General features: G+C 38.5%; 1 protein-coding gene across 1 annotated transcript in view; it reads right to left on the bottom strand.

Annotated features, from left to right (window-relative positions):
- Positions 1-24,217, bottom strand: part of CACNA1A (calcium voltage-gated channel subunit alpha1 A) — a 216,363-nt gene that overhangs the window by 115,760 nt on the left and 76,386 nt on the right. The window contains exons 8-18 of the mRNA XM_088134001.1: positions 23,711-23,767; positions 19,687-19,776; positions 18,777-18,986; positions 16,961-17,073; positions 12,294-12,406; positions 11,431-11,562; positions 7,594-7,666; positions 4,489-4,606; positions 3,864-3,931; positions 2,349-2,455; positions 285-1,094 (exon numbers count right to left, since the gene is read on the bottom strand). Of these exons, the coding sequence (XP_087990127.1) occupies positions 285-1,094; positions 2,349-2,455; positions 3,864-3,931; positions 4,489-4,606; positions 7,594-7,666; positions 11,431-11,562; positions 12,294-12,406; positions 16,961-17,073; positions 18,777-18,986; positions 19,687-19,776; positions 23,711-23,767 (1,891 nt within the window). The remainder of the gene's footprint in view (positions 1-284; positions 1,095-2,348; positions 2,456-3,863; positions 3,932-4,488; positions 4,607-7,593; positions 7,667-11,430; positions 11,563-12,293; positions 12,407-16,960; positions 17,074-18,776; positions 18,987-19,686; positions 19,777-23,710; positions 23,768-24,217) is intronic.

The raw sequence follows: 24,217 nt of genomic DNA, 5'->3' as shown, positions 1-24,217 counted from the left end.
GTCTGCAAATTATACATTCTCTTTTGCAAAATCAGATGTCCTAACTAGCAATGCATTTTGCATTGAAGAAACTTTACTTCTTTGAGATTCTGATCAGTTGTCATGTAGGAAATTTGGCCAACTAATTTCATTCAGATAAAAATTTCTCCCTAAATCTCAAAATAATTGTTTAACCTTGAACAAGAGCTTAAGTAATTTGGTGTTCTAAAGCAACTGTAAGAAAATTATTTGGCAAGATTTCAGAAGACATCAAATGATTGTATCTCAATTCTGTTCTTACTCACTTCCTGCGCCGATGTCGGCGTTCCTTGCCATCAACTTCATAAGTGGACTGTCCAGCATGCCGGTGCCGTCGGCGCCTTTCTCCATCAGGCTGTTCCCCATCCATGTCAGTCCGTACAGGCCTGCTCCCCTCACGATGCCGAGAGCGACGCTCACTTCTGCTACTCTGTTCACCACTTCCTTCATCTGGTGTTCGGCGGTGTACTCGATGTCGCCGGTGCTCCCGTTCACCATCTGCCGTACGAGGTGATCCACTCTGACTTTCTTTGCTGCCTTGGTGCCAGCGGTGGGGATCCAAGTTTTTGATGCGCTCTGAGTCACAGTCACCATGATAACCATGCTCTGGCATGGCACTAGGTTCCTTGCTGGGATAATCAATCTCATGACACCCGCTTTCTTGGTTAAAGTTGATTTCCTTGCTATTGCTCCTTGGGTGTCGAGGCTCCAAGCTTCCTGAGTGAGGACGCTCATACAAGTGGGGTTCCCGCGAATGCGCATGGTAACGGGGTGGTTTTCGTAGGAATTCTACAGGCCGTTGCTGCCCAAAGTGGGGATCCAAGGGTGGCTCACTGGGACGTGTCTTGTTGGTGTTGTTGTTTCGATTCTCTTGAGGATCTACCACCAGTGGTCTATCTAAGTGAGTTTTCATGTCTGGACGCATTTGCCGGGCATATGTAACCTTCCAATGATCCTCAGGGTCCAACTCATTGTATAGTGCCTCTCTACTTGCCATCAAATTCTGTTTCCGCATTTCACTTGTCCGCTGTTCCCAAACTGATCTGGAGCCTTTTTGATTCTTTTGCTGTTCTTTCCTATGGGAAAAAACGATAGATTCTTAAAATGTTCTCTGTGCAGTAGCAGCTCTGTCTATCCCACTTTTTCCTACCTTAGGGCCCTCCGGATATGTGAACTTCAGTTCCCAGAATTCTACAGTTGGCTTGGCTATAGTTAAAGACTGTGAGAGTTGAAATCAATACATCTGAAGGGCTTTCAGGTTAAGGAAAGATATCTTGAACAACTCTATTCGGTATCATATTCTCAAGGGGTCTAATATTCTTGCTGTGGTACTTTACTACTATGTCTTCTGTACCCACTCAATTTTTTTTCCAGGATACCCAGTTTATGCCTTCTTAGAAGCAATGTAAGCTAAAAGAAAATGGCATATATAACCATCTGTGATTGGGGCTTTTTATGTCCAAATATTTTTGTGCAATCACAACCTTTTTTGATCTGCTGCTGATTTTTGGTAAATTTGGTAAATTAATGGGAAAGAATGGGCAAATGGAAACAATTTACATGAAAATGGTTAGAATTTTTAAAATAAATTATTTTTACTTTGAGACACAATTTGTTTTGCCTTTTCCTGCCACATTTAACCTCTGACACATTCTATATGACATAAATGGAATCTTTAATCCCAAAAAGGTTGTTCATCTATAAATAGCAATGATGGTGGTTGTAATTGTAATTGTAATTATTATTACTATTATTATTACTATTACTATTATTCTGATTATCAAAGTCTGATGTTTCAGAAGACACTTGAACACAACTTTTCGGCTGGATGTTTTATTGGTAGTGCTGGAAGCAGCATGCAAGGCCAGAGAGAATACAGTATTTGGTTTATGAATTGCTCCTGACTCTGCCAGAAAAGCTGCACATGAACCCAGATATGTACAACCATGTTCAACATTATATTAATTTCTCTCTAGGAAGCAAGAGACTCTTTCTGTTTGGGTTCAAGCAGCTAATAATTAGTCACATGATCTTCATTCTTACTTTGTAATACCTGCTGTTATGGGAAGATAAACAAAAATAATTTGGGCTGCAACTTACTTTCCTGTCCCAGTTCTCCCTATGTGTCCCATACTTCCCTAATGTGGAAGACCAGGATTAGGAATGGAGTTACTTTTCTCCGTAAACCTTCCTCATCATTTAACAGAACCTCAAGCACATCCTCTCACTTGGGGACCATTCACTGAGATCCAGAAGTGAGCATAAATCTGCCTTGCTTTGCAGAAAACCCAGGGTAACATAGGACAAAGATCCATCAATATAGCACTTACACTGCAATTGACATGTTGGCTGCAGAAAGAGGGCTCACTTCTGCTACTTCCTTCGCCTTCTGGAGGGCAAGTTTCTGGTTAGCTGCTTCTTCTTCTTCTTGTTCATCCTGTGAAGGCCATATATTAGAGAGGAACTGCTAGTGCCCTCACCCTTCCTAGTGAAGCCTGGAGCCATTCTTCTGTTTCATGATGTACCTATTGCTTTGAATGTAAGTGGCCACATGCTGTTCATAAGATAAGGCCAACAGCCCTCATAATATGTACTTTTACAATTCAGGGAAGTGATTGGATTTCTCCTCTGATCACCAGAATATGCTTTAGAAATAGCAGGACTGAAGCAGAATGAGAATAAATTGCAGTATTCATAAAAGAGAGAGGCACAGAAGCACAAAACCTTTCCGGCATTAAAAAATGTGAAGTTTAAATGTAAAGTTTGAACGTATCCTCATGTCCTGCTTACTGCAGCACAAAAATGTCTTGCTGATTATTTTTCAGGAATGTCTCCTCATGACATCACCTGCATTTCACTGTTAGCCTGCTGTGGAGGCAGCCAGAGATTGTTTGCTGTTAAAGGGGTTTTTTCCCCTTCTTCTCCAGTAATTGCTGCCTTGAAACTGTCCCAAATTAAATCTGTAAGAACAGCACTGCTTCTTAGCCTCATTGCTGAGGCACAGTAAAGTTTAAACTATGTTGACCTACTTCTTAGCTAAAAGGATGGGAGGAACTCATGTACAGGTTTAAATATTTTTTCAGAGCAGCATACTCAGACAAGAGCTGAACCCTCACCACTGTGAAGCTAAACTGAAAGTGAGAACATAGAACTTCATAAAACAGAATCACCTAACACAAAGATTTAAAACTGCATTTGCTCACCTGTATCATGTAATTTATGCCAGAACTTAGCAATAAAGGATCCCATGTGCTAGGTCATCTTTCACTTTGTAATCTTTAAATTAAAATTATTTTTTAAAAAATAGCAGAAACCTATGAGATCATTAAATCTTGGAAGGTTTGAATAATCTCTCATGAGTATGCTGAAATTTTACATGAGATCTCACAAGTTTCCAGCATTCTTACATGAGACCTTGTAAGATCTTATGGGTCTTGAGTGATATCAAGGGTGGGCGAGGTGCCATCGTTTGATATCAAATGATTGTGCCCAAGTTCTGAAAAAAATTACCAACCTTTGGACAGGCAGCAATTAGTATGGGAATGCAAAATCCATGTGCATAGATGCCAATTCAGCAGGCCTACAATTCCATGCATCTAGAAATACACTTTCGGTTCATGGAGAACAATCAGGCAGAGATTAAACTTGACTGAGCATAGAAATGTATGTACTAGATGGTGACATTATCCAGTGTGACAATACTAGTTTTGATTGGAAAATCACTGATTTCCAGTCAGGTTCAGTGGGCAGAGTACAGTAATGATTCTTTCCTCCCCCTGAATAATCACATTCAGTAAACAAGTATCCCACAATCTCTGGTTCCACTGCTAGAGAAGCAACCTCACCTTAGTGAGCTCTTGAGCATTGGCCAGATTATCCACAGCAATAGCCAAGAACACATTGAGCAAAGTGTCTGAATGTTGAGTGTTAAGGTAATACTAAAACAGTTCATGATCTAATTTCAGTTTACTTCAGAAAAGAAAATAAATTTAACCCTTTCAGTTTGCTTGCAGTCCTTTCCTCCAAGGATTGGCCAGAATTCATTGAATTCAATTACTCAAAATGAATTTATTTAACTATAAAAACTAGGTTTTTTTCCACAGAGCTCTCCAGGAGTGTTCTGAATGACTGAAGTCAAGCTTTAGTAAGAGTATTTGATTGCCTTGTGGTGGTCTTTCCTTTTTCACAAATTAAGTGAAATGAATGACTAGCTGAACTGCTATCTTTGGATCTTGAGCCCTGATGTGTGTTTAAAAATAAGTTGCATTCCCTTAGTTGCACTCCTTAAAAAGGAGTAGCATTCTGTCATAAGTTTGAAGGAAGCGTATTTCTCCAGCTGTGCAACACATCACCAGGATGGAAGAACCATCTACTTTGTGCTGTAGCAATAATTGATTATTGCCTTCCATACATGATTCACAATATAGTCTCTAAAATAAGATAACAACATGTTTCTTTGTAAAAGGATACAGTTACCAAACAAAGTCAGGACTATGAAATAGATTGAAAACATCATTCCTTTATCAACACCGCCCTGAGATTGGATACCATGATACATCACTTCATTCCAGTCTTCACCAGTCAGGATCTGAAAAACTCAGTTAGTTACTCCAACCCCAGACATGAAATAGTAAATTTGTCAGCATTTATAAAATTGCAGAATGAATTTAGTATTCATCAATTAGGAATTCAAAATACCTCATGGTTTTATATGCTAACAGGGTCAGAATTTAAATGTAGTATTGTATTTGGTAATACTAGACAACTTCTACCCCATCTCTACTCTTCCCTTTAAGGGGAAGGTTTTGGAGAAAGTGGTAGAGGTCTAGTTGTAGATACTGGATTTTCTGAACCTTTGATATGACTGAAGCATCAAGCAGAAATCTAAGTAGGCAGTTCCAGTCAAGGGTGATGGAGGAAAAGACTTCAAAACCCTGGCCATTTAGTCTTCTCACCTTTCTCACCCATCTTATTTAACAGCTATGTGAAACTACTGGGAAAGGTCATCTGCTGGTATGGGATAATGTTTCATCAGTATTCTGATACACCTGAACTAAAAGAATAGAAGATGCTGTGGCTATCCTGACTTAGAGTCTGGAAGCTGTCAAGGGACTGGTTAGGTTGAAACAGTTTCAAGTTGAATCTCTGCAAAACAAAGTAGCTGTTCCTTCACAAATAATGTGGCTTCTTAGAAGCTCCAACTCTGGCTCTGGATGGGGTACAAGGAGCAGGCCCATGATCCATGGGTTCCCATGGACTCATGGCTCCTCTTAGAATAACAGGTAGAGGCCATGGCCAGGAGACCCTTTGCCCAGATTTGATTGGTACACCAGATTTTGGAGCTTGGTGCTTGGCTACAGCCACTGTGCCCTCATCACCACACACCTGTACTACTGCAATGCACTCTACTTGTGGTTGCCTTTGAAGAACACTTCAATCAGTATAGATAGACTACCTGATGAGAGGGAAAATAACCACTCCTTTAGTTGCTACACTGCTTCCGAGTACAACTCAAAGTGTTGCTTATCACCAATACAGCCCTTCACAGTGTGGGTCCTGATTATCTTTGGGCCCACCTGCTCCATATAGAGTCTGGCTATAATCCCAGGCCTTGGGGCTGGGTGGATGGGACTCCCGTTTGTGATGTTTTTTGTTTTGATATGTAGTCTGGATTTTCCTCTTGTAATTATTTTGTAGTTATTTTTTGTAATTTGTTCCAGTCTATTTTATTGTAATTTGTTGTTTTTATGTTGTTGTTGTTTTTTTGTGAGCTGCCCGGAGTTAGTTAGAGCCAGGCAGCATCAAAACTGAATAACTAATATTAATAAATGATAATATCTGTCCTGCATGTTTGAGTTGTGAAGACATGCTCCTTATCCTGAAATCCTAGGGAATTAAGGGGACCACAACCACAAAATCTGCCTTCTCTGTGGCTACCTTAAACTTATGGAATAGTTTGACTCCAGTGTAAAAGTTGGGAGGTGGTTGTTGTGATACATTAGCAGCTAGATGTATTTATTAACTTTTTATTCTTCTAACTATGATTTGTAATTTTATGCTTTATGTAATATACCCAGAGTCCTATAATTGAGATAGCATAGAAATCCTATAAATCATATTACATTTATTTTAGTCCAGCCATTATTCTTTTGAATGTGACTGCCAGAATGCCTTTCAAACTCCTTTGTTATGATGCTAATTAATTACTTATGTTACAATATTTAGAATGTGTCCCAGTCCTAAACAGACTCTGAGCAGGGGTTAGGACTTGATGTCATAGTTTGTCTCTTTTTTTCCCCCCTACCATATAGAATGCTTTTTCTACAACCTCAAGGAAATTAAACCAATCCAGACATAAAGTATACAACTCAAGAGATGCAAACTAAAATGAATATAATAAAGAACATTTTATAATAATAATAATTTATTAAATGTATATGATGCCCAATTCCCAGCAACTCTGGGTGGGTTTACAAATTGTTAAAAACGTTTAAACAAGAAAACAACACAAAGCAAAAAAGAGCAGGGTGGCAGACATGACAAACCCAGATAGGAACAAAGAAAATGAGGCCTCAATCACACTCGCCAATGTCCTGGGCAAAGAGCCAGGTCTTCAGGGCCTTTTGAAAAACCAGTAGGGTGGGAGCCATTTGAATCTTAGAGGCAACCTCATTCCAGATGGTGGGTGCTGCTACAGAGAAAGCATGTTTCTGGGGTCCTGAGAGATGGCATTGTTTAATTGGAGGAACCTGGAGCACGCCAACCATGCAGGATTGAATTGGCAGGGCAGATGTTATGGAAGACAGGTGGTCCCTTATGTAACTAGAACCTATGCCACGTAGGGCTTTATAGGTAGCAACCAGCACCTTGAATCATACCTGGAAGCAAACTGGCAACCAGTGCAGCTCGCGAAGCAGAGGTGTTACATGGGCATACCGAGGCATGCCCATCATTGCCCGTGCTGCTGCATTCTGGACCAGTTGCTTCTCCCTTGAAGTGAAGATGGTAAAGGCAATGGCTAAAGAACAATGCGCATGACATAAATCTAAACTTTAAAACAGTTTTTCTGATATAAATTTGTGTGAAACTCCCTGTGATATATTATCATATGTTGTGTACTGCTTTCCATAGCTATCTATAAAAGCACGAGAGATAATCAGAACAGACTGGAATGACAATACATACTATTTCTTTCAGAAAGATTAGCCCAGTTCTATGAGGTTGTTTTAGTTACAGTATGCAACCACAATGCAAAACATATAAAGCAAGGTATAATAACAAAACCCTGCATCAGCTGCTCTTGACTACCTCCTCAATCCAGCAGTCACTCCAAAACGTAGCTGCCAGTTTTTGTGAACAATGTTTCCATGTCCTTTTGCAACTATATCTCTATCTTATTTAAACCGGGTGAGAATTTGTGGAAACTACAAAAAAACAAAACGAAAAAGTGCTATCTGGACTTCTGTGGCATATCAACAGAGTATTCTAACTCATTTGGCTCATGGATAAGATTTTCGCCAAAGACAAAAAAGACCAACAAGTCAGAGAAAACAACCTTCCCATTCCCCTTCTTACCTGAAATACCGTCATTATTGCTGCTGGGAAAGTGTCAAAGTTGGTTGGCGGGGTTCCATCATCAAAATTGAACCTGTGCAGGGGAATTAATTTGAAAAAAACAAATTGTAACTGCAGCTACTGCAACATTATTTTTATTCTTCTACTCTTAGACCACTCAGGCCTATCTTCCTACATGAGTAGTATCCAACCTCCAGTGCAAATAAATGTATGAAGATGGGCCATTGCAATGGACGTCCGGTGAGTAATGGCCGCGCACTAGGCTCTCCTTTTCAAGCGGAGAGTCATCTTCGTAGACTCATTTAGGTTTAGGCAGGCTTCTTGGAGCCTGAAGAATTCTCCAGATCCAAGGAGAATCCTAGAAATTGTCCCACACGACCTCCAGACAGCCTTTCACAGCCAGAAGACCTCGAAACGTTTGGGAAAGACTGGTGAGTGATCAGCTGGGAGGTGGGGTTACCAGCAAGTTCCAAACTGTGAAGAAGCCAGGAAAAACAAAACAAAACTGGGCACTTGCGCTGACCTTCTCATTTCGAAAATCACTTTTGTTGTTTTTTACTTCTATAGGGTTAAAGAGAGGCTTTCTTTAGTTACAGTATATTTTTTCCTTTTGGCTGTTATAGGTGATTCATGGAAAGATTTACTTTCTTTTTTTATTAGGATAAATAGTTTTATATATATTCAACAAAAAAGGCAAAGGCTTGGATTTCTTATTAATTTTTAAGAAACAAGAGAAAAGGAATTCTTTTTATTTATTCATTTTTTTCTGGCGAATCTGTGCTTGGGTTTTTGATATTAGAATGTGGATATGGGAACTGTGTGAATTCTGCTTTGTGTTCTTACTTAATTGGCCCTGAATGGAGAGGAACTTTAAACAAGATAACGAGACTTTCTCCCTTTCACTATTCACTTTGGATAGAATGTAATTTGTATCTTTGACACTAGAGGGCACTATTGATCATGGCTATTAAGGAAGCAAACTGCAGGGATGAGCATTTTAAGATTATGTTTCAAAACTTTGCAGAAAAAATAATTCAGTCACTGAAGGATAAATTTGATAATTTGAACAAGAAACCCGATGCTAAATTAAATGAGCCTGCTATTGATGTGAGGCAAGTTGAACACAAGTTGGATATTTTGGAGAATATTATGGATAATAAAGATATGGAAGAAGAAAGAGAGATGGATAGCTTCCTGGATCTTAAAGAAAAAGAATCTTATGTTGAACTTACAGCTACTTTGGATCAGCCTAATGATATTGTTTTAATCACTGAGACAAAGAGAACTTATTGAAATGGTTCCTGAAAGAAAAAGACAAAGAGAAAATAATAAAGATTCAATTTGTGGGGCACTGTTTGTTAGGTTTAAAGAATGAACTCTCTAAAAGTAAACAGAACTTGGATCAGTCCAATGGTAACACTATCTTGGATCTACAAAAAGAAGGTCTTAAACTACTAAAAGATAATGTATTGAAGTTGCTCCTAAAAGAAGAAAACAAGGAGAAATAATAAAGACTCAATATGTGTAGTATTATCTGTTAGGATTAAAGAATGAACCTCTTAAAAGTGAAGTGTATAAAGTAAATCTGTTTGATTATGGTTAAAACATAGGCTGTGGTTTCTGATAGATTGATGGTAATTTTTGGGGACCAGAACTGTATGACGATGTTATTAAGATTATTGTTGCTTAATGATGATGATTATATTAATTAATTATTATTATATTAATAATTATTAATTAATTAACAATTGATTATTATAATTATTGTTATAATTATTACGGTTATTGTTGCTTAATTTTAATGTAAAAATGAATATAGGTAGTGACTCCTGATAGTTATTAGAGGGGTTTCTTGTTGATTAGGACTGAATGGGGAAGTTACTAGGACTATATAAGGGAATGTTGGGAAATACGAATGACATGAAAGTGCTTTCTATTATCTTTAGGAAGGGATGATGGTATATTATAATACTAGTGAGATTTCTACATGCACATAGATGACAAAAACACACAGGTATTTAGGATTGGACATTAATGGTAGTGGTGGAGACAGTGACATAAAATATTGAAATTTAAAAAACGGGTGGGTTAGCCTTGTTTCTGTTTGGAAATTGCTACTGTTTTTCTTTTTTTCTTTTTGCTTGGGATTGTAAAATGCCATGTTGACTTGGGTTTTTGATAATTACCAGATTTCAGGCTTAGAGAAGTATTTTGTATTAATTATATTTTTAGAGTTAAAGATGTATGTATTCTATATTTGTATCTGCAACAAAAAAAGTCAGAAGTCACCTATTCTTTCCCTTTCTTTTCTTTTTCTTTTTTGCACTTTATTTTCTTTTTTCTTTTTTTTCCTGAACTTTTCCTTCTCTTTGTTTTTTTCTGTTTCCTTATATTTTATTCTTTATTGAAAATTAATAAAGTTTCTTTAAAAAAAAAGATGGGGCATTGCAAAGCCCACTCTATCATTAGATAGAATCAGGCAACTTTTTCAAACAATTGATTTGGGATATCATAACAGAGTACAAATAGACATTGAATTTATTGTGTTTTTACTACTAGGGAGGGGGAAAAGTGCTTATGGGATTTTCTGCTTTGGATACCATGCTGTTTGTTTCAGAGGATGCCACTACAATCAAATGTATTCCACACTGTATGTTTTCATCTCTCTTACTGCATGTTTGTGGGGGGTGGGGTGAAAAAGAAGAGAGATTATATCCAAGCCTAGTTGAAACATCATTATAGGCATGGACAGAAAGTATAGGTTTAAGCATTGGGGAGGGGGGCAGAAAAATGGAGATAAACAAACATTCATTGTTTCTCTGTGCAACACCTGCAGCATAAAAGTTCTTGAGCACAGGGATTTTAGGAAGCAGGCAAAGATCCTAGCTATCTGCATGTGTGTAAAAATACTACTTTCCTCTAAATTAGAAAATATTTTGCTCCACACTTGGATACTTCCAGGGTGTAAGGATACTTAATTGGAGTAATCATAGATTATCAGGATATAAAAAGCCTTATGTCTTTGTGGTCACTCCCTTTATGGGCTCAGCTCCAATACTTATTAAATCAATTCCTAAGAAATATGATACAGAAAACTGTGATTGGAACAGTACTTACAAAGCAGAATATGTAATCAAGTTTTGTTGGTTTAGACATCATGGGAAATAGTCAACAATTCATGATATCAACACAAACTAGGACACACAAAGGCATGATGGAAGAGAAAAAGCTAAGAGGATGTATACTAGCATAGTTATTGTTTCCCATCTGATAAACTTATAAGGTCAGCCAACTTCGGTCCAGCAGAAGGGGCAGGTTGCAGACCCCACCGGTCAGGGAACTTCGATTGGTGGGGTCTAGGCAGAGAGCCTTTTCTGCTGTAGTGCCCGCCCTATGGAACATCCTGCCTCCTGAGGTCCGGTGTGCCCCCTCCCTCATGGCCTTCAGGAAAGGTATTAAATCCTGGCTTTGCCAGAAGGCCTGGGGGCCAGAGGGGGGCCCGCACCTGTGGAGATGGCTGGTGGTGATGATGGGTTGCCGCCCCCAGCATCTTACAGATTTTTATAGGGCCAAAATTAGAGGAGGCTTTTTAGGGTATTTTTAATATGTTTTTAAATTATTTATAGTTTTTAGCCATCTTGGAGAGAATTGCATTTCTTCTTTTTTATTGTGAGCCGCCCAGAGTCATCCGTGGGGGAGATGGGCGGCATACAAGCCGAATAAATAAATAAATAAATAAATAAATATGATACTGTGACATTTGAACTTGGCTCAGATATTCACACAAAGGATACATCAGGGAAGGTCCCCACCTCACCACAATTTCCCATTACTCACTGGCCCCCAAAGAGTTGCATTCCCAAAAGGGCAAAAACGACTATGAAGAGGAAAAGGAGGAAAAGGAGACTGATGATGGACTTCATGGAGTTCAGCAGAGATACAACTAGGTTTCGTAGAGAAGCCCAGTACCTGCCAAAAGAATCCATAGATAAGCAATGTATGGAAAGTTTATCTGTTAATACCAACATCAGAAACGCATGAGAAAAACACAAAACCCATTCAGGCCTGCAATTTAAGCTAATGCAAACAACATTGATATTCCACTGAGTTATCATAAAATGTTTTCTTACATGACCTTGGTATCATGTATATAACTGATAATTAGCATTATATTTTAAATAATTTTTTAACAATTCATTTCCTAGTTTTTTTAAAAAAAGAAAACTACATTTCTCTTCTAGTAAATCATCAGCTCATCTTGTTTTAAGTATTGGCAAACTATGTATTTACTATAGCTTTATTCTTTCTACCAGCTCAAAGATACTTGTAGTATAAGCTCTTCTCCTGTTATTATAACATCTTCATAACATCCTGTGGAAGGCTGAGAGAGAAACACTGTCTTAAGGTCTGTCTCAGCAGTACCTTGACTGAAGATAGGTACTGATTCAAGAGCGGTTATGCAGATTTGATCCTAGGTTTCCCTCTTTTAGTCTAGTCTAACAACTGATCCACTAAAGAAAGCCTTTTCTCTTGCAAAACATGCTAATTTAATATTAATTCTCAAATTATTTCCATTCTATAAACTGCTACTAACTCTAGCCTATGCTGACATCCTTGCTTCAACTCTATATTTAGAAAACACACTCACAGACTAACTCATTTCCATGCATTTCTGATATATTGACTTAAAGCCGACTTACTTTGTGACTTTGAAAATGCGCAGTAACCTGAGAGCTCGTAAGACGCTTATTCCAAAGGAGGTGCCAGGCTTTATTGCAGCCCAAATGACCTCAAAGATGCTCCCAATGATAACCTGCCAAAAACCAAGGCAAGTCAACAAGTTTTGAGGTATGCATTATGTAGCTATACAAGATATGCAGAGGTATAATTGGGCATGATTATGAAAACAAGTATAGGAAGAGATCATAATTCAGTGAGACCACCAGCTGAGACCAGTCCCTGGGAATTCTAATTAAATTGTCTGGTACTGCCAGTCACAGTTGCTAGTACTGGGTTAGATGGCCAAGCAGCCTGATGTAGAATAAGACAGCTCCCTATGTTCCAGAAAAACATTTGAAAGATAAAGGCAGCATGCTGCTGTGCTTTTCTAAAATGTATATATATACCCTAGAAAATAATAATTTCTTTACATTGAATTTCTGTTCTTGTTTTCACCAAAAGCATTCCCTGACCTTAATTTGACTTTGAGAGAGGGTTTTTAATCCATATTCTTTTGAACTATATGCTTATTACATGGAAACTGATGGCTGAACAATGGAAATGGATTTTCTGTGCCTTCTAATTGTTAAGAGACTAGCCTTATGCTTTTTTATTGTTAAGATAAATTATCTAAGGCCTCAGTTTTCAGTGGATTGAAGAGTTGGTATTATTTGCAAGGTATGAATGAGTTGCTTACAGACTTAGATTATATATGGATGATTAAACTGAAATTTGGTAACCCTTTATTGAAACTGTTGCATATACTTAGATACATAGATAAGAGGCCCATATCTATCTTGTGTCTGTCTATTTATCTATTCGCCCAAAAAGGAAAATGGTATCATCTATAAAATGATGATACATCATTATAAAATGATACTGTTTTCCTCTTTTTTCCTTTTTCCCTTTGTTTTCTTTTTTCTATTTTTTCTTCATTTCATTTAATAAAATAAAAGCCCCTCCTGACTACAATTGGATTGCAAACAACTCCTAAAACCCATAAGATTGACAAAGAAAACTTAACTATGCCAACTGGTGAACAAACTTTGCCAAGGGACACTCTGTTGCACAGCAACTTAGCATCCATAAGGAAAAAGAGAGACAATAGGCCATCTCTTCATGTGCAATGCAGACACAACCCCTAAGAGAACTACCTGCCAAGGAGACCCTTTGGGATCCCCAGGCAGGATTGGGAACAGAAATGCATGGCAAGGAAATGTCTGTTTTTGCTAGAGATTCATACAGAGCACTCCTTGACCTCTGGGCATAATTATAACTATCTGGGCAGGCTGCAAGCAATCAGAGATTTAATGCCCTAGAATGTTTTTGAAGTACCTTCTTATAAAAAGCTGTGCTGAAGCAACAGCAATATTGATTCTGTTATATTTAGAGAAGGTGTGAACTGAAGCCATATAGCTGCTTTTCAGATATCCAAACAGAAAATTATCTTCACAGGATGCAGAAATAGCTTTCTCTAAGAAGAATGAAAGTGATCTTTCTGCACAGTGTTTCCCAATAGCTTTTTATGCCCAGACAATACATTCCTTGGGCTACCTGGAAATTGTGATGCCCTGTTATCCAATATATGCATTAGAAGGGCAGGATAGAAGTCTTTATACAAATTTAAAAATAACAATAGAAGGACACAGATATCAACACTGATTTCTTGTAATCAGTTGCCCTATGTAAATGAGAACTAGTATGATATAATGGTTAAGGTGCTGGATTAGGAGCAGAGGAACTCAGGATTCTAATCCATGGAAACCAGCTGAGGGACCTTGGGCCAGTCACTTTTTCTCAGCCCCAAACAGCATCAGAGTCTGCAACGAGCCAGCTGAAAAACAACCCTCTTGTTGCATAATGCATTGATGGTTTTGCTATGTGAACTAGACAAGTGCAGTGCAAACAAGTGAGCCCTGTAATGAAGCAAGAGAAAATGCTAGGAAGAAGTTGCTTTCTCTAAAATGGTTGTATCTACATTATGTCAACTTCAGTCCTTTGAATGTACACAACTGGGACAGAAAGAACGGAAATTAATTATACCAACAGTAAGGAGTTAATTTGAGACATAAACATAGGATCAGGCAGCAAAACCACATGTGGGCTGAAGTTACTGCCTCTCACACAATGTTAAAACATCTAATATCGAAGTCATCTATTAAAGCTAACTGCATGGAGATTCAAGACCCATAAAAGGAACTGCCTCTTTACACAATGCATAGTTAACAGTGGAATTCATTGTTATCAGCTGTTGTGATTAACTGCCACCAATTTAGATGGTTTAAAAGGGGGCTGGGCAAATTTTTATGAAGGATGAAACTATCATTGGTTATATTCTTCATGGCTTTTTACTATCTCTGGAATCACAAGCCACATGCCTTAAATACTGGCTGCTAAGGAGCAACAACAGGGGGGACTATTGGCCATCTATCCATTTATGAGCTTCCTAAATGCTTCTGGATGGTGATTGCTTGATGCAGTATTCTGGAGCAAATGGGCCACTGGCCGTCTCTAAGAGACCTCATATGTTCGTTTTTTTTAATGTCCCATAATCATGTGGTTGTCCATTAGAAATATCATAATTTGATGAAAAACCATGAGTTGCAAATTGTGACAATTAAAGGAAAAAGGCTTGAATTGCCAGAGTCAGTTGATATTGTCTGCTACTGACCAGGTTTCTTAAGTTATCATAGCTTTCATATGTAGCTCCATCCTCCAGACAAAGAGAGGGCCCTTACTAAAGAGTTTGAGATTTTCTGAGAAATTTCCTGGGTCCACATTAGCACAGGTTTCTTTTGACTCAGATGAGTATCCAAATTCAGATGAGTTTCTGTTGAGTTATTAGATTCTGTCATGGCAGCAGGAGGCACTAAAGAGTGTAAGTATGCAGACAAGATCACAGGGTGGTGTTTTGGCATTAGAACAGCATTCCCCAAAGTTGGGAATGTGTAATCAAATCACTGTTGCCAAAATGAGATGGAATTTATCAGATTAAGGACTGTTTAATTCCAGTTTTCCTATTTCCAATTTTAGTTTACCTCTAAAATGGCTTAGGAGAGGGCTTTTCTGCTGCTTTTGAAGCAATACTGTACCCCTTTATTTTCATCATTTTATTCTTAAACAACTGAATGATTTTCTTGTGGCTTCACCATGAGAACAGGAAGCTTTCTCACTGGCAGCAGCTACCACCAATGGTTGCTTCTTCATTCCATAGCACTCCGTCTTCAGCTGGAATGTCTCTGGAGTGCCTTCATACTGGGTTCTGGGACTTCTTGTAGCTAATTTGCTTCTTCTTCCTCTTTTTTTCCTAGCCATTAACATAGTGTGGCGAGTCAAAGATGGGGCTGGAGGTCAATTTCTGCATTCCCTTATTGATAGCTAAAGAGAGCACACATTAGCTCTGGCCATTCCGACTCAGCCATTGCAAGTAAGGCTCTGAGGGCTTGGGTAGTGCTTTGATGGAGATAATGGCTGTGTTATCTAGGTGTCCAAGATAACTTCCAGGTAGGAGCCACCGCAGCACGGAGGGATCAAGATGGTGGGCAAAACTTCAGGTCCAAGCCCCACTCCTGTATGTGGCATTGATACATGTAGAAGGCAAAGGGATTTGACTGTGCAATTGCCTCTGCTATCTTGTCCCTCTCCAGTTGTGGAAGCCTTAACTTCCAGATAAAATAGCATGTGAGTGGGAGCCAGACAGGCCTTGATTCATGATGAGCCTATCACTCTGCAGACAAGTCAATGTGATCTGAATGTTCTGAAGTCATTGTTCTTGGAGGGAATGGATCAAAATGTCATGGAGATAACAATTCTGCATCCCCTGAAAAGTGTCATAAGCAGTACTAACACTTCGATAAAGGACTTGATACTGGGAATGTTTGTTAATGTAACAAAACCTTAAATATCTTCAACAATTTCTGACAGATTGATGGAAGTGATGAATTCCTGTTTTTGACAGGGTTTAGATAACAGAATGTAGACTTTCCATCCTGAAATGTATCACAGCAGTGTTCCTGTTGACCTATTTTAGCCATTCTTTTTGAGCACTAAGAAGAAATCCAAGCAAACCCAGTTTCTGCTAATCCTAAAACTCTAACACATAAATATGCTGCAAATGCAAACATTTATGGAGGTATTAGCAAATAGCACTGGATCTGCTCTCTTCAGAATTAGATTTAGAAAAGTTCACAACTTAAGTTAGAGGATTGTAATTATAACACTGGAAATCACTACAAACTTTTGAAACTCATTTTTCACTCAGTTTGCTTGCAGAGTTTAAGATTAAGCTATTCATGTTGCATTTTCAAGAAAGGACAAACCCAGCTACGGTGTGAGAGAACATCCAATGCTAGCAGGTTGACTGAAAAAAAAATTACAGAGCAAGTCTTTTTTTTGTGAGGACTGATGGGAACTTATTTCCTGATCATTTATCATGTAGGTTTAGTTAGGTTTAGACTCCCCATGGAAATGAAGTTTCTGCTCTAAAGTTATTCTCATTAAGGTGCTAGCTGATTATAATGCTAATGTATCTTCACTGTAAGCACAGGCTTGGAATATATACCAAATCATCTACCAGAATCTACTATCAGTTGCAATTTGACAGTAATACAGGCAACAGCAGAAATACTAACATTCTGAAAAAACTTACAGCACAATCAAAGCAGTTGAAAGATGAATGAAAGTAAGGCCGCGTTCCAAGCCCATACATTTTTATAAACATTTCGGACATAAAGAGCCCTAAGAAAATGAATTCTGCATAGTCTGAAACAAAGGAGGAAGAGAAAAAAGGTCAGAGATATACTTTTCCATCCACAAAACTATCTCTTCTTTCTAGCTCTCAAAAAATCCTTATGTCTGACCGTACAGGAATTTCAACCTTATTACATTGGAATGGCTTCTGCTAGTCTTCCATAACTGAAACAAGTCAATATATCATATTACCTTTGTAGATTCAAGAAAGTAAACTATAAGACAAACAACAGTCTCCCAGAGAACAGATACTCAGCTATTCTACACTATGAAAAATCTCCCAGATTATAATTTTGTTACATCATAGTAATTCTGGATTTCTTTTCCATATGTTTTATTTTAGAAATATGTGCTGATATGCAAAAAGAACAATGGCATGATTCCATCCTGGAACAAAAATGAAAACAGACAACAGAGTTGAAGGCACAAAACAGCTTTTAAGAAAGTGACCTTACAGCAACCTGTAATATTTAAACCAAGAGTTACATATTTCTATGGGCTACTTCTCATTAATTTCCATTTTGCAGATGGAGACTCACGTAACTATATATCTGCACAAAAAAATTCTTCAAAGAAAAAATTAGCAATAGTCCTATACTACCACCTTTTAATACTGTTGTGCGTTACTTTTCACTATCAGCTGGAAGCAGAATTAAAACTGAAGTTCTCTCTAATTTAGTCAGGCCAAGATCCATCTGCAATACTTACTAACAAGTAAGTTCTCAGAACTTTAATTCAAAACTTCCTTCTTGCAGTTCCAGTCTACTTTATTTCTCCCTAATAAAAGTAGCCAAACTATTATTGATGAACTGCCTCTTATTCATTTTTATTTAATAATTGGTTCCTTTCTCTTTTTTCAAGAAAAGATGTCATACTTCAAGAAAGTCAATATTAAAGTGCTTTTCTCTTTAGGAAATAGGGACTTCAACCTCTCTAAATACACAGAAATAAAAGGAGTAAAAGTTCCATGGAAGAAGCTTTTAATTAAAGGCATCAACTAGTAACAGTTACACAGAAGAAACTTTGAACTGGAACACCAGCTAATCCACCTTTTTTACCTGGTATTGCAATCATATTATAATGGAATGTCAGAAATCAGGTCTGAAAATTAATTTAGAAAACATGCAATTCCAGTTCTTTTTTTTTTGTGTGAGAATGTTTTCCACTACAGGATTCCCTAAGCAGAGTTCCCAACCACAACGGGAACCAGAGTAAATTCCATTCAGTAGCTTCATACTGATCTATCTCTATTATAAGTCTATATCACTGTTATAGTTTATGGATTGGTTTAATGCCATAGTTTCCTGCAAAGAATTTTCAGAATTGTAATTTGATGCAACTACTACCAGTATTTCCTAGCCTCTCCTAGAAGAGGCAATGACAAATCAAACAACTCCAGCCTGTAGATTATCTTTTCTCCCTTTCTAGACAGCATAGTATATGAATTAAAAATCCTAATCTCAGCTCCTGTAATCTATCCTATATGTTCTGTTTAAACCCACTTATTCCCAAGAAGTTTAATTGTGGTTATTTTTAAAGGTAAATCTCAATCATATGAATGTAATGTAGGGAAGAGTTCATTATTACTGTCTTCTCAAATGATAATGAACTATCCTGATTTCTATTAAGCAAAAATGACAAAGCCTAAATTACTGCAAGCCTCCCTCCCTCTAATGAATCCATTCCATAAAGAGGTACACGGCTCTGCTACTTACAGAGGAAGTCAGATAGCCAATCTGGCTGGTTGTAATGTACTATAGCAACACACAAAGTGTTGAGAGCTACCAGACTGAGGACTGTCCAGTAAAAGGCCTGAGTTTTGACAATACGACGGATATAGAAACGCAACCTCCGCTCTTTTTTGTGAAAGAAAGTAGCATTTTCCAGCGTGACACTTTTGATGCTGGCTCGAGCAAAAGGTGAACCTGTCAGGAAGAAATAGAAGTTAGGAGCAGAAGGGGAACCACTTATTTGAGATAACCCACATGTAGGGGGTGGAAATTAATGAACTTGTTTTATTTGGTATGGTTGAGATGGGTAATTGTGAACCTGCTTTATCTTCTGTGGTTTTTAAACAAATACTACCAAGTCTTTCTAAACACAACTGCTCTGTAATACATCATGTACAAGAAGGAAGGTGATAGAAGGATCGGCGATCGTTCAGTTCTAAGTGTCCTAGCATTTACCATTCTGGAACAGCAAATTCTAGCATGCTTGCTGGTGGATGGACCTGCAGGGCTGATATTGCATTTTGGCATTACTTAGTCAGCCTCTGTCTATTTCTCTTCTGAGCAAGAATATCAGTGAGCACATTAACTGGTCCCCTTTATAAAGAGTAGTACTAGAACTGCAGTACTTGCATATATATGCTCACAAAAACAGCACTGTTAGCAAACTGTGAAAACCAGTGTGTTAGCAAATGGTAAGTCAGGACATATTCCCTAGCCACAGCTGAGCAAAAATGAGTTACAGCAATACATTAACACTATACAAATATATAATTAAAAATAAATGGATTCCCAAATGCATGTTAGGATAAAATGTGAGTTCCAAATCTGAACAGGTTTTCCAGATTTGAAAAGGTTGAAGATTACTGTGCTTCCTTCCTCTCTTTGGCTAACCTACCTACTGAAGAGATGTCAGCCAGTGGGTCATCAGCTTCCTCTGGGTTCAGCAAATCTGTTTTGCTTTTCTTGATGGTGGCCCTCCGAAGAGCTCCAACAATAGGAACATGGCAAGAAAAACAGACATTATCCTCAAGGTCCCTTTATCAGATTCACTAGATTTTTTTTAATCATTTAGGATAGTGCTATTTTTCCCAATATACTTTCCAAATGGACTACAACTCTCATTATGCTCCAACCAACCTAGGCACTGGAATCCTGGATCAGGTATAAATAAGAGTTATAGCTCAACATATCTCCTGAACAACCTGTTGATTAAGATAAACATCTTGGTCTTTTCCCCCATCCTGTTTAACACCTAATGAAGCTGCTAGTAGAGGTCATCTATTGGTTTGGGATGAAGTATCATCAATATGCTGATTATACCCAGTTTTATATCTCTACCCTAGGCCTTGAAGCAGAAGTGCTGATGTCTGGAGGCTGATAAGATCTGGCTGAGATACAATAGGCTCAGACTCAATCTAAGTAAGAAGTGGTTATTCATTCAGAAGTCTGCTAATTCTGAGGTTCTATTAATTTTGGCTCTTACCAGAGTAATGTTCTCTTATGGAGAGCAGACTTGCAATTTGGGGGTCCTCCTGAACTCACTCCTTCTGTCAGAGAAGGAGGTGAGGGCTGTGGCCAGAAGGGACTTCTTCCAGCTTTGGCTGGTGTACCAATTACAGCCTCACCTAGCACAGGAGACACTGAAAATGGTCACTCAAGCCCTTGTGATCTCCCAAAAACTCCAGTTGGTGCAAAATACAGCAATCCATGTGCTTACTGGGCAATCTTGTTACTGCCAAGTGACACCTCCTTGTTTTCTGAGTGCAGTTCAAGGTGCTGGTTATTAGCTATAAAGTTCTACATGGTTCAGGACCTGGATATCTATGAGACTGCCTGTCTCAGGCAGCCTCAGTGAACAGAGAATGCTTGCTGAAAGTCACTACCTACCAAGGAATTTTTAAAAGATTTTTTTAATCCCGCCTTTATTATTTTTTATAAATAACTCAAGGCGGCAAATATACATAATACTTCCTCCTCCTCCTCTTTTCCTCACAACAACCCTGTGAGATGAGTTGGGCTGAGAGAAAGTGACTGGCCCAAAGTCACCCAGCTGGCTTTCATGCCTAAGGCGGGACTAGAACTCACACTCTCCTGGTTCCTAGCCTTTGTAACAGCTCCCCACCTCTAGAACAGTTTGCTCCCCAAGGCAAGAGTCACTTCTACTCTCATGGCCTCCTGGAAACTTGTAAAAACTTGGCTGTTCTGGAAGGCCTTTGGAATTTGATTGCTGTAGTTATTAGGTACCAGGCATATATGTTGTTGTTGCTATTTTTATATAAATTCTGTTCTGATTTTAGTGTATTTATTGCATGTTGCATTGGTCCTGTACAGCTTCTAAAGTATACGCCACTGAAGTGGTTCCTTCCTTCCTTTATTTATTAATTCATAAATAAATTTAATAATAATAATCAAATAATTCACATTCCCCTGAGCTGGGAGAAAGTGGAAGCAAAACATCTTGTTCTTTCAATATCCAGTTTGGTCTTACAGGAACTAGCCTAAGATCATTTGCAGGATATTACAGATAAACTTGTTCTTTTAAAACCTTAAAGATCTTTGATGATAGGAAAAACAGCTTTGAGAGGGAATGATTTAAAGAGAAGGCAAATGCTTTTTCTTTGCACACCTTTTTCAAATTCTAAATTGCCCTCTTCCTAAACAAAGGTAGTTTTTCCTTCCTTCACATTCCAGATGGGCCTCTGTGTGGACGAACATGCATCTAGAGGTCTGTGAGATGAAAAGGATTTGTAAGTGCTTTGAAATGCAAAAATGATGGGCAAGTAAACTTATGGAACTGCATTTCCATAAACAAAGATGTTGCTCTGCTGGCTTGTAGGAAAAGTGGAAATTTGTCCTAGGTCTCTTCCTCACTGCTGAATTAGTGCTATTCTCCAGTCTTTGAATTAGCAGGAAACTATACTGAAAAATGTCCTGTCACATTAGCAATCCCTGGCATGCCACAGGTACAATGCAGGTAAATTATATTGCCTTTATTACTTTTGTAAAGGGGCAGGGAGTGGTGATTATCCTGGCTTTTTTCCTCTCTCTTTCCACCTAAGTGACTGTGGTCAGGATAAAAACAATCCACCAATCACTCTCAATGTGGACTAGGGCTAGGGAGGAGATAAATTTTTATGAAAGGCTATACCAGTAGGTTTCTCCATCTCTCAGAATTCACTCTGGTTTTGCACAAGCCTTTTGCATGAGTGTGTTCAAAGGAACTTGATTATCAGCTGATATCTGCAGATACTTGGGCTCCTTTAGGACATGGGTTTAGCCCTTTTCCAGAAGAACACTAAAACTGTTTTTGAAAGGAGCCCAAACAATAGCTGATAGGCAAGGGAAGAGTTGTACCATGAAGCAGCATAAAGGCAGCCAGCTCATTCTCTCCTGCTTCACCATGGAGCCTATCCCCCCACTGCTGATAGGCTGCTGTTCAGGATTGGTAATAGTGCAAAGATATTGGTTCAAAAGAATGGGACTGTCCCATTGCCAAAGCAAAATAGCTATAGAATACAGTGTGCAGAGACACAAGGGAAGGGGACATGCCTATACCAGTTTAGAATGGCCCATAAGTGCTGAGCTTATTTCATCCCCTAGTGGTCAACTAACCACACCACCAATGGCATAGTCAGTGAACCATGTCATTTGGTATCTATGGCAAAACCTATGTCAGAATAAAGGGAAAATGCCACTTTAACACTGGTGTAGTTTAAGGATGACTCAAGGCTGGGGATCGGATGAAAGTAATGGCATGAGGACACTGCAGAAAAAAAGAAGTTGCCAAGGTATGTTTGTGCCACAGTTAGATGCAAGTGAGGAAAAGTCTTATTGACAGTGGGAACCAATTTCCAGTGAGTAAGTGCTTGCACTGATTCACTTGCTAATAGAACATCCCTGAAGCTCCTATGAACACTCTTACTATAGCAAGGGCTACAGTTAATCTTTGGGATGCAGGTTGCCTTTCTATCCTTCTTGAAGGAGCATTGATTTTGTATGACTTGTAATTATTACACAGTTAACCACCATGAAGATGTACCTATTGATTAAATGGAATATGTCTTATTAGAGATGTGAAATATCCAGATCTGCAGTGGGCAATATCTGGTGTGAGCATCTTTGCATTTCCTATTGGCAGCTTCTTAAAGGTGCTGTGCCATTTTCTGGGTTCACACAGTAGCTGCAAGGTTTCAGGAAAACATGTATTTGAGTTAAAGAAGAGTTAAGAAGGTGGCAACAGTATGGCCTCATGTCATTACATTGTGTTGCTGCCTCTGTAATACCACTTGATCAAATGAGTATTTTTGTGAACTTGTCCAGCTACCATGTAAGGTGCTGTGAACAGGCACAGTGAGGATGCCTGCTTCATATCCAAAGCAACTGCTTTGGATCCAAATAATGTATACAGGTAGTCCTTGCTTAACAACGGTAATTGGGACTGGCAGTTGCAGCAATTCCGGTTGTCATTATTAAGCAAATCCCACACGGGCGTTAGTGACCTCCTGCTGGCTTCCCCACTGACTTTGCTTGATGGAAGCCAGTAGTGAAGGTTGCTTGTTGGAAGCTGATAGTGAAGGTTGCAAATAGTGATCACGTGACTGCAGGACACCACGACCATCATAATTGCAAGCTGGATCCCAAGCGCCCAAACCACAATCACGTGAACATAGTTGTAACAGCCACAGTTATGAGGACCAGCCATAAGTCCTCTCATTCAGTGCCATCGTAACTTCAAATGGTCACTGAACTAATGGTTATTAAATGAGGATTACTCTTAATAAATGAAGATTTACTATTAATAAAGGATTTACCTCTATTTTTTACACAAATTTTGTTAATGTATTAGGACATACAAATAAGATTGTGTTTTGCTTTTCAGAAACTTCTTACACAACTTTTTGTGGAATATGATGGCTTACCATCAAAGGGATGACGAGGCTCTCCTTCTATGTCATCTTCAGCCAGGATCACTTCTTCTATAGGAAAAGACTGGAATTAAGCTAAGAATGCATTAAACCAGGCCATGTGTCAAATGTGGAAAGATGCCAAATTGCCAAAAAAAGAAAAGGTTAGCTATAGGTGACATATTCTGGCAAGAAGCTTTCTGAAGATATCCATTTGAAAGGGAGGGCAGCTGGACAAAACAGCTTTAGCTAGGTGAGAGCCTGATGAAAAGAAATACAGCTCATTGATCTCGCCTTACGGATGTTTTCATGTATTCATGATTAAGTTCCAGAAAAATTCTCTCAGAAAATATCTATGGTTCAGACAATATCATTGTGACATCTTTATATCAATCATGAAAATATGGAGATATGGGATGGAGAGAGAAACACATAGATGCTAAAATTCTTTTTTGTTTGTGTTTAGTTTTAACCCTTTGGGATTAATAATAGCTTGGCAAAAGTATTTAGAATAGTAACATC

This window comes from Python bivittatus, unplaced genomic scaffold, assembly GCF_059951505.1.
Source record: "Python bivittatus isolate LINGU-HERP-01145 unplaced genomic scaffold, Pbiv_v1 ctg000080_np1212, whole genome shotgun sequence".
Taxonomy (NCBI): Eukaryota; Metazoa; Chordata; class Lepidosauria; order Squamata; family Pythonidae; genus Python; species Python bivittatus.
The sequence above is the reverse complement of the archived record's forward strand: the minus strand, read 5'-3'. Positions and strand labels throughout refer to the sequence as shown.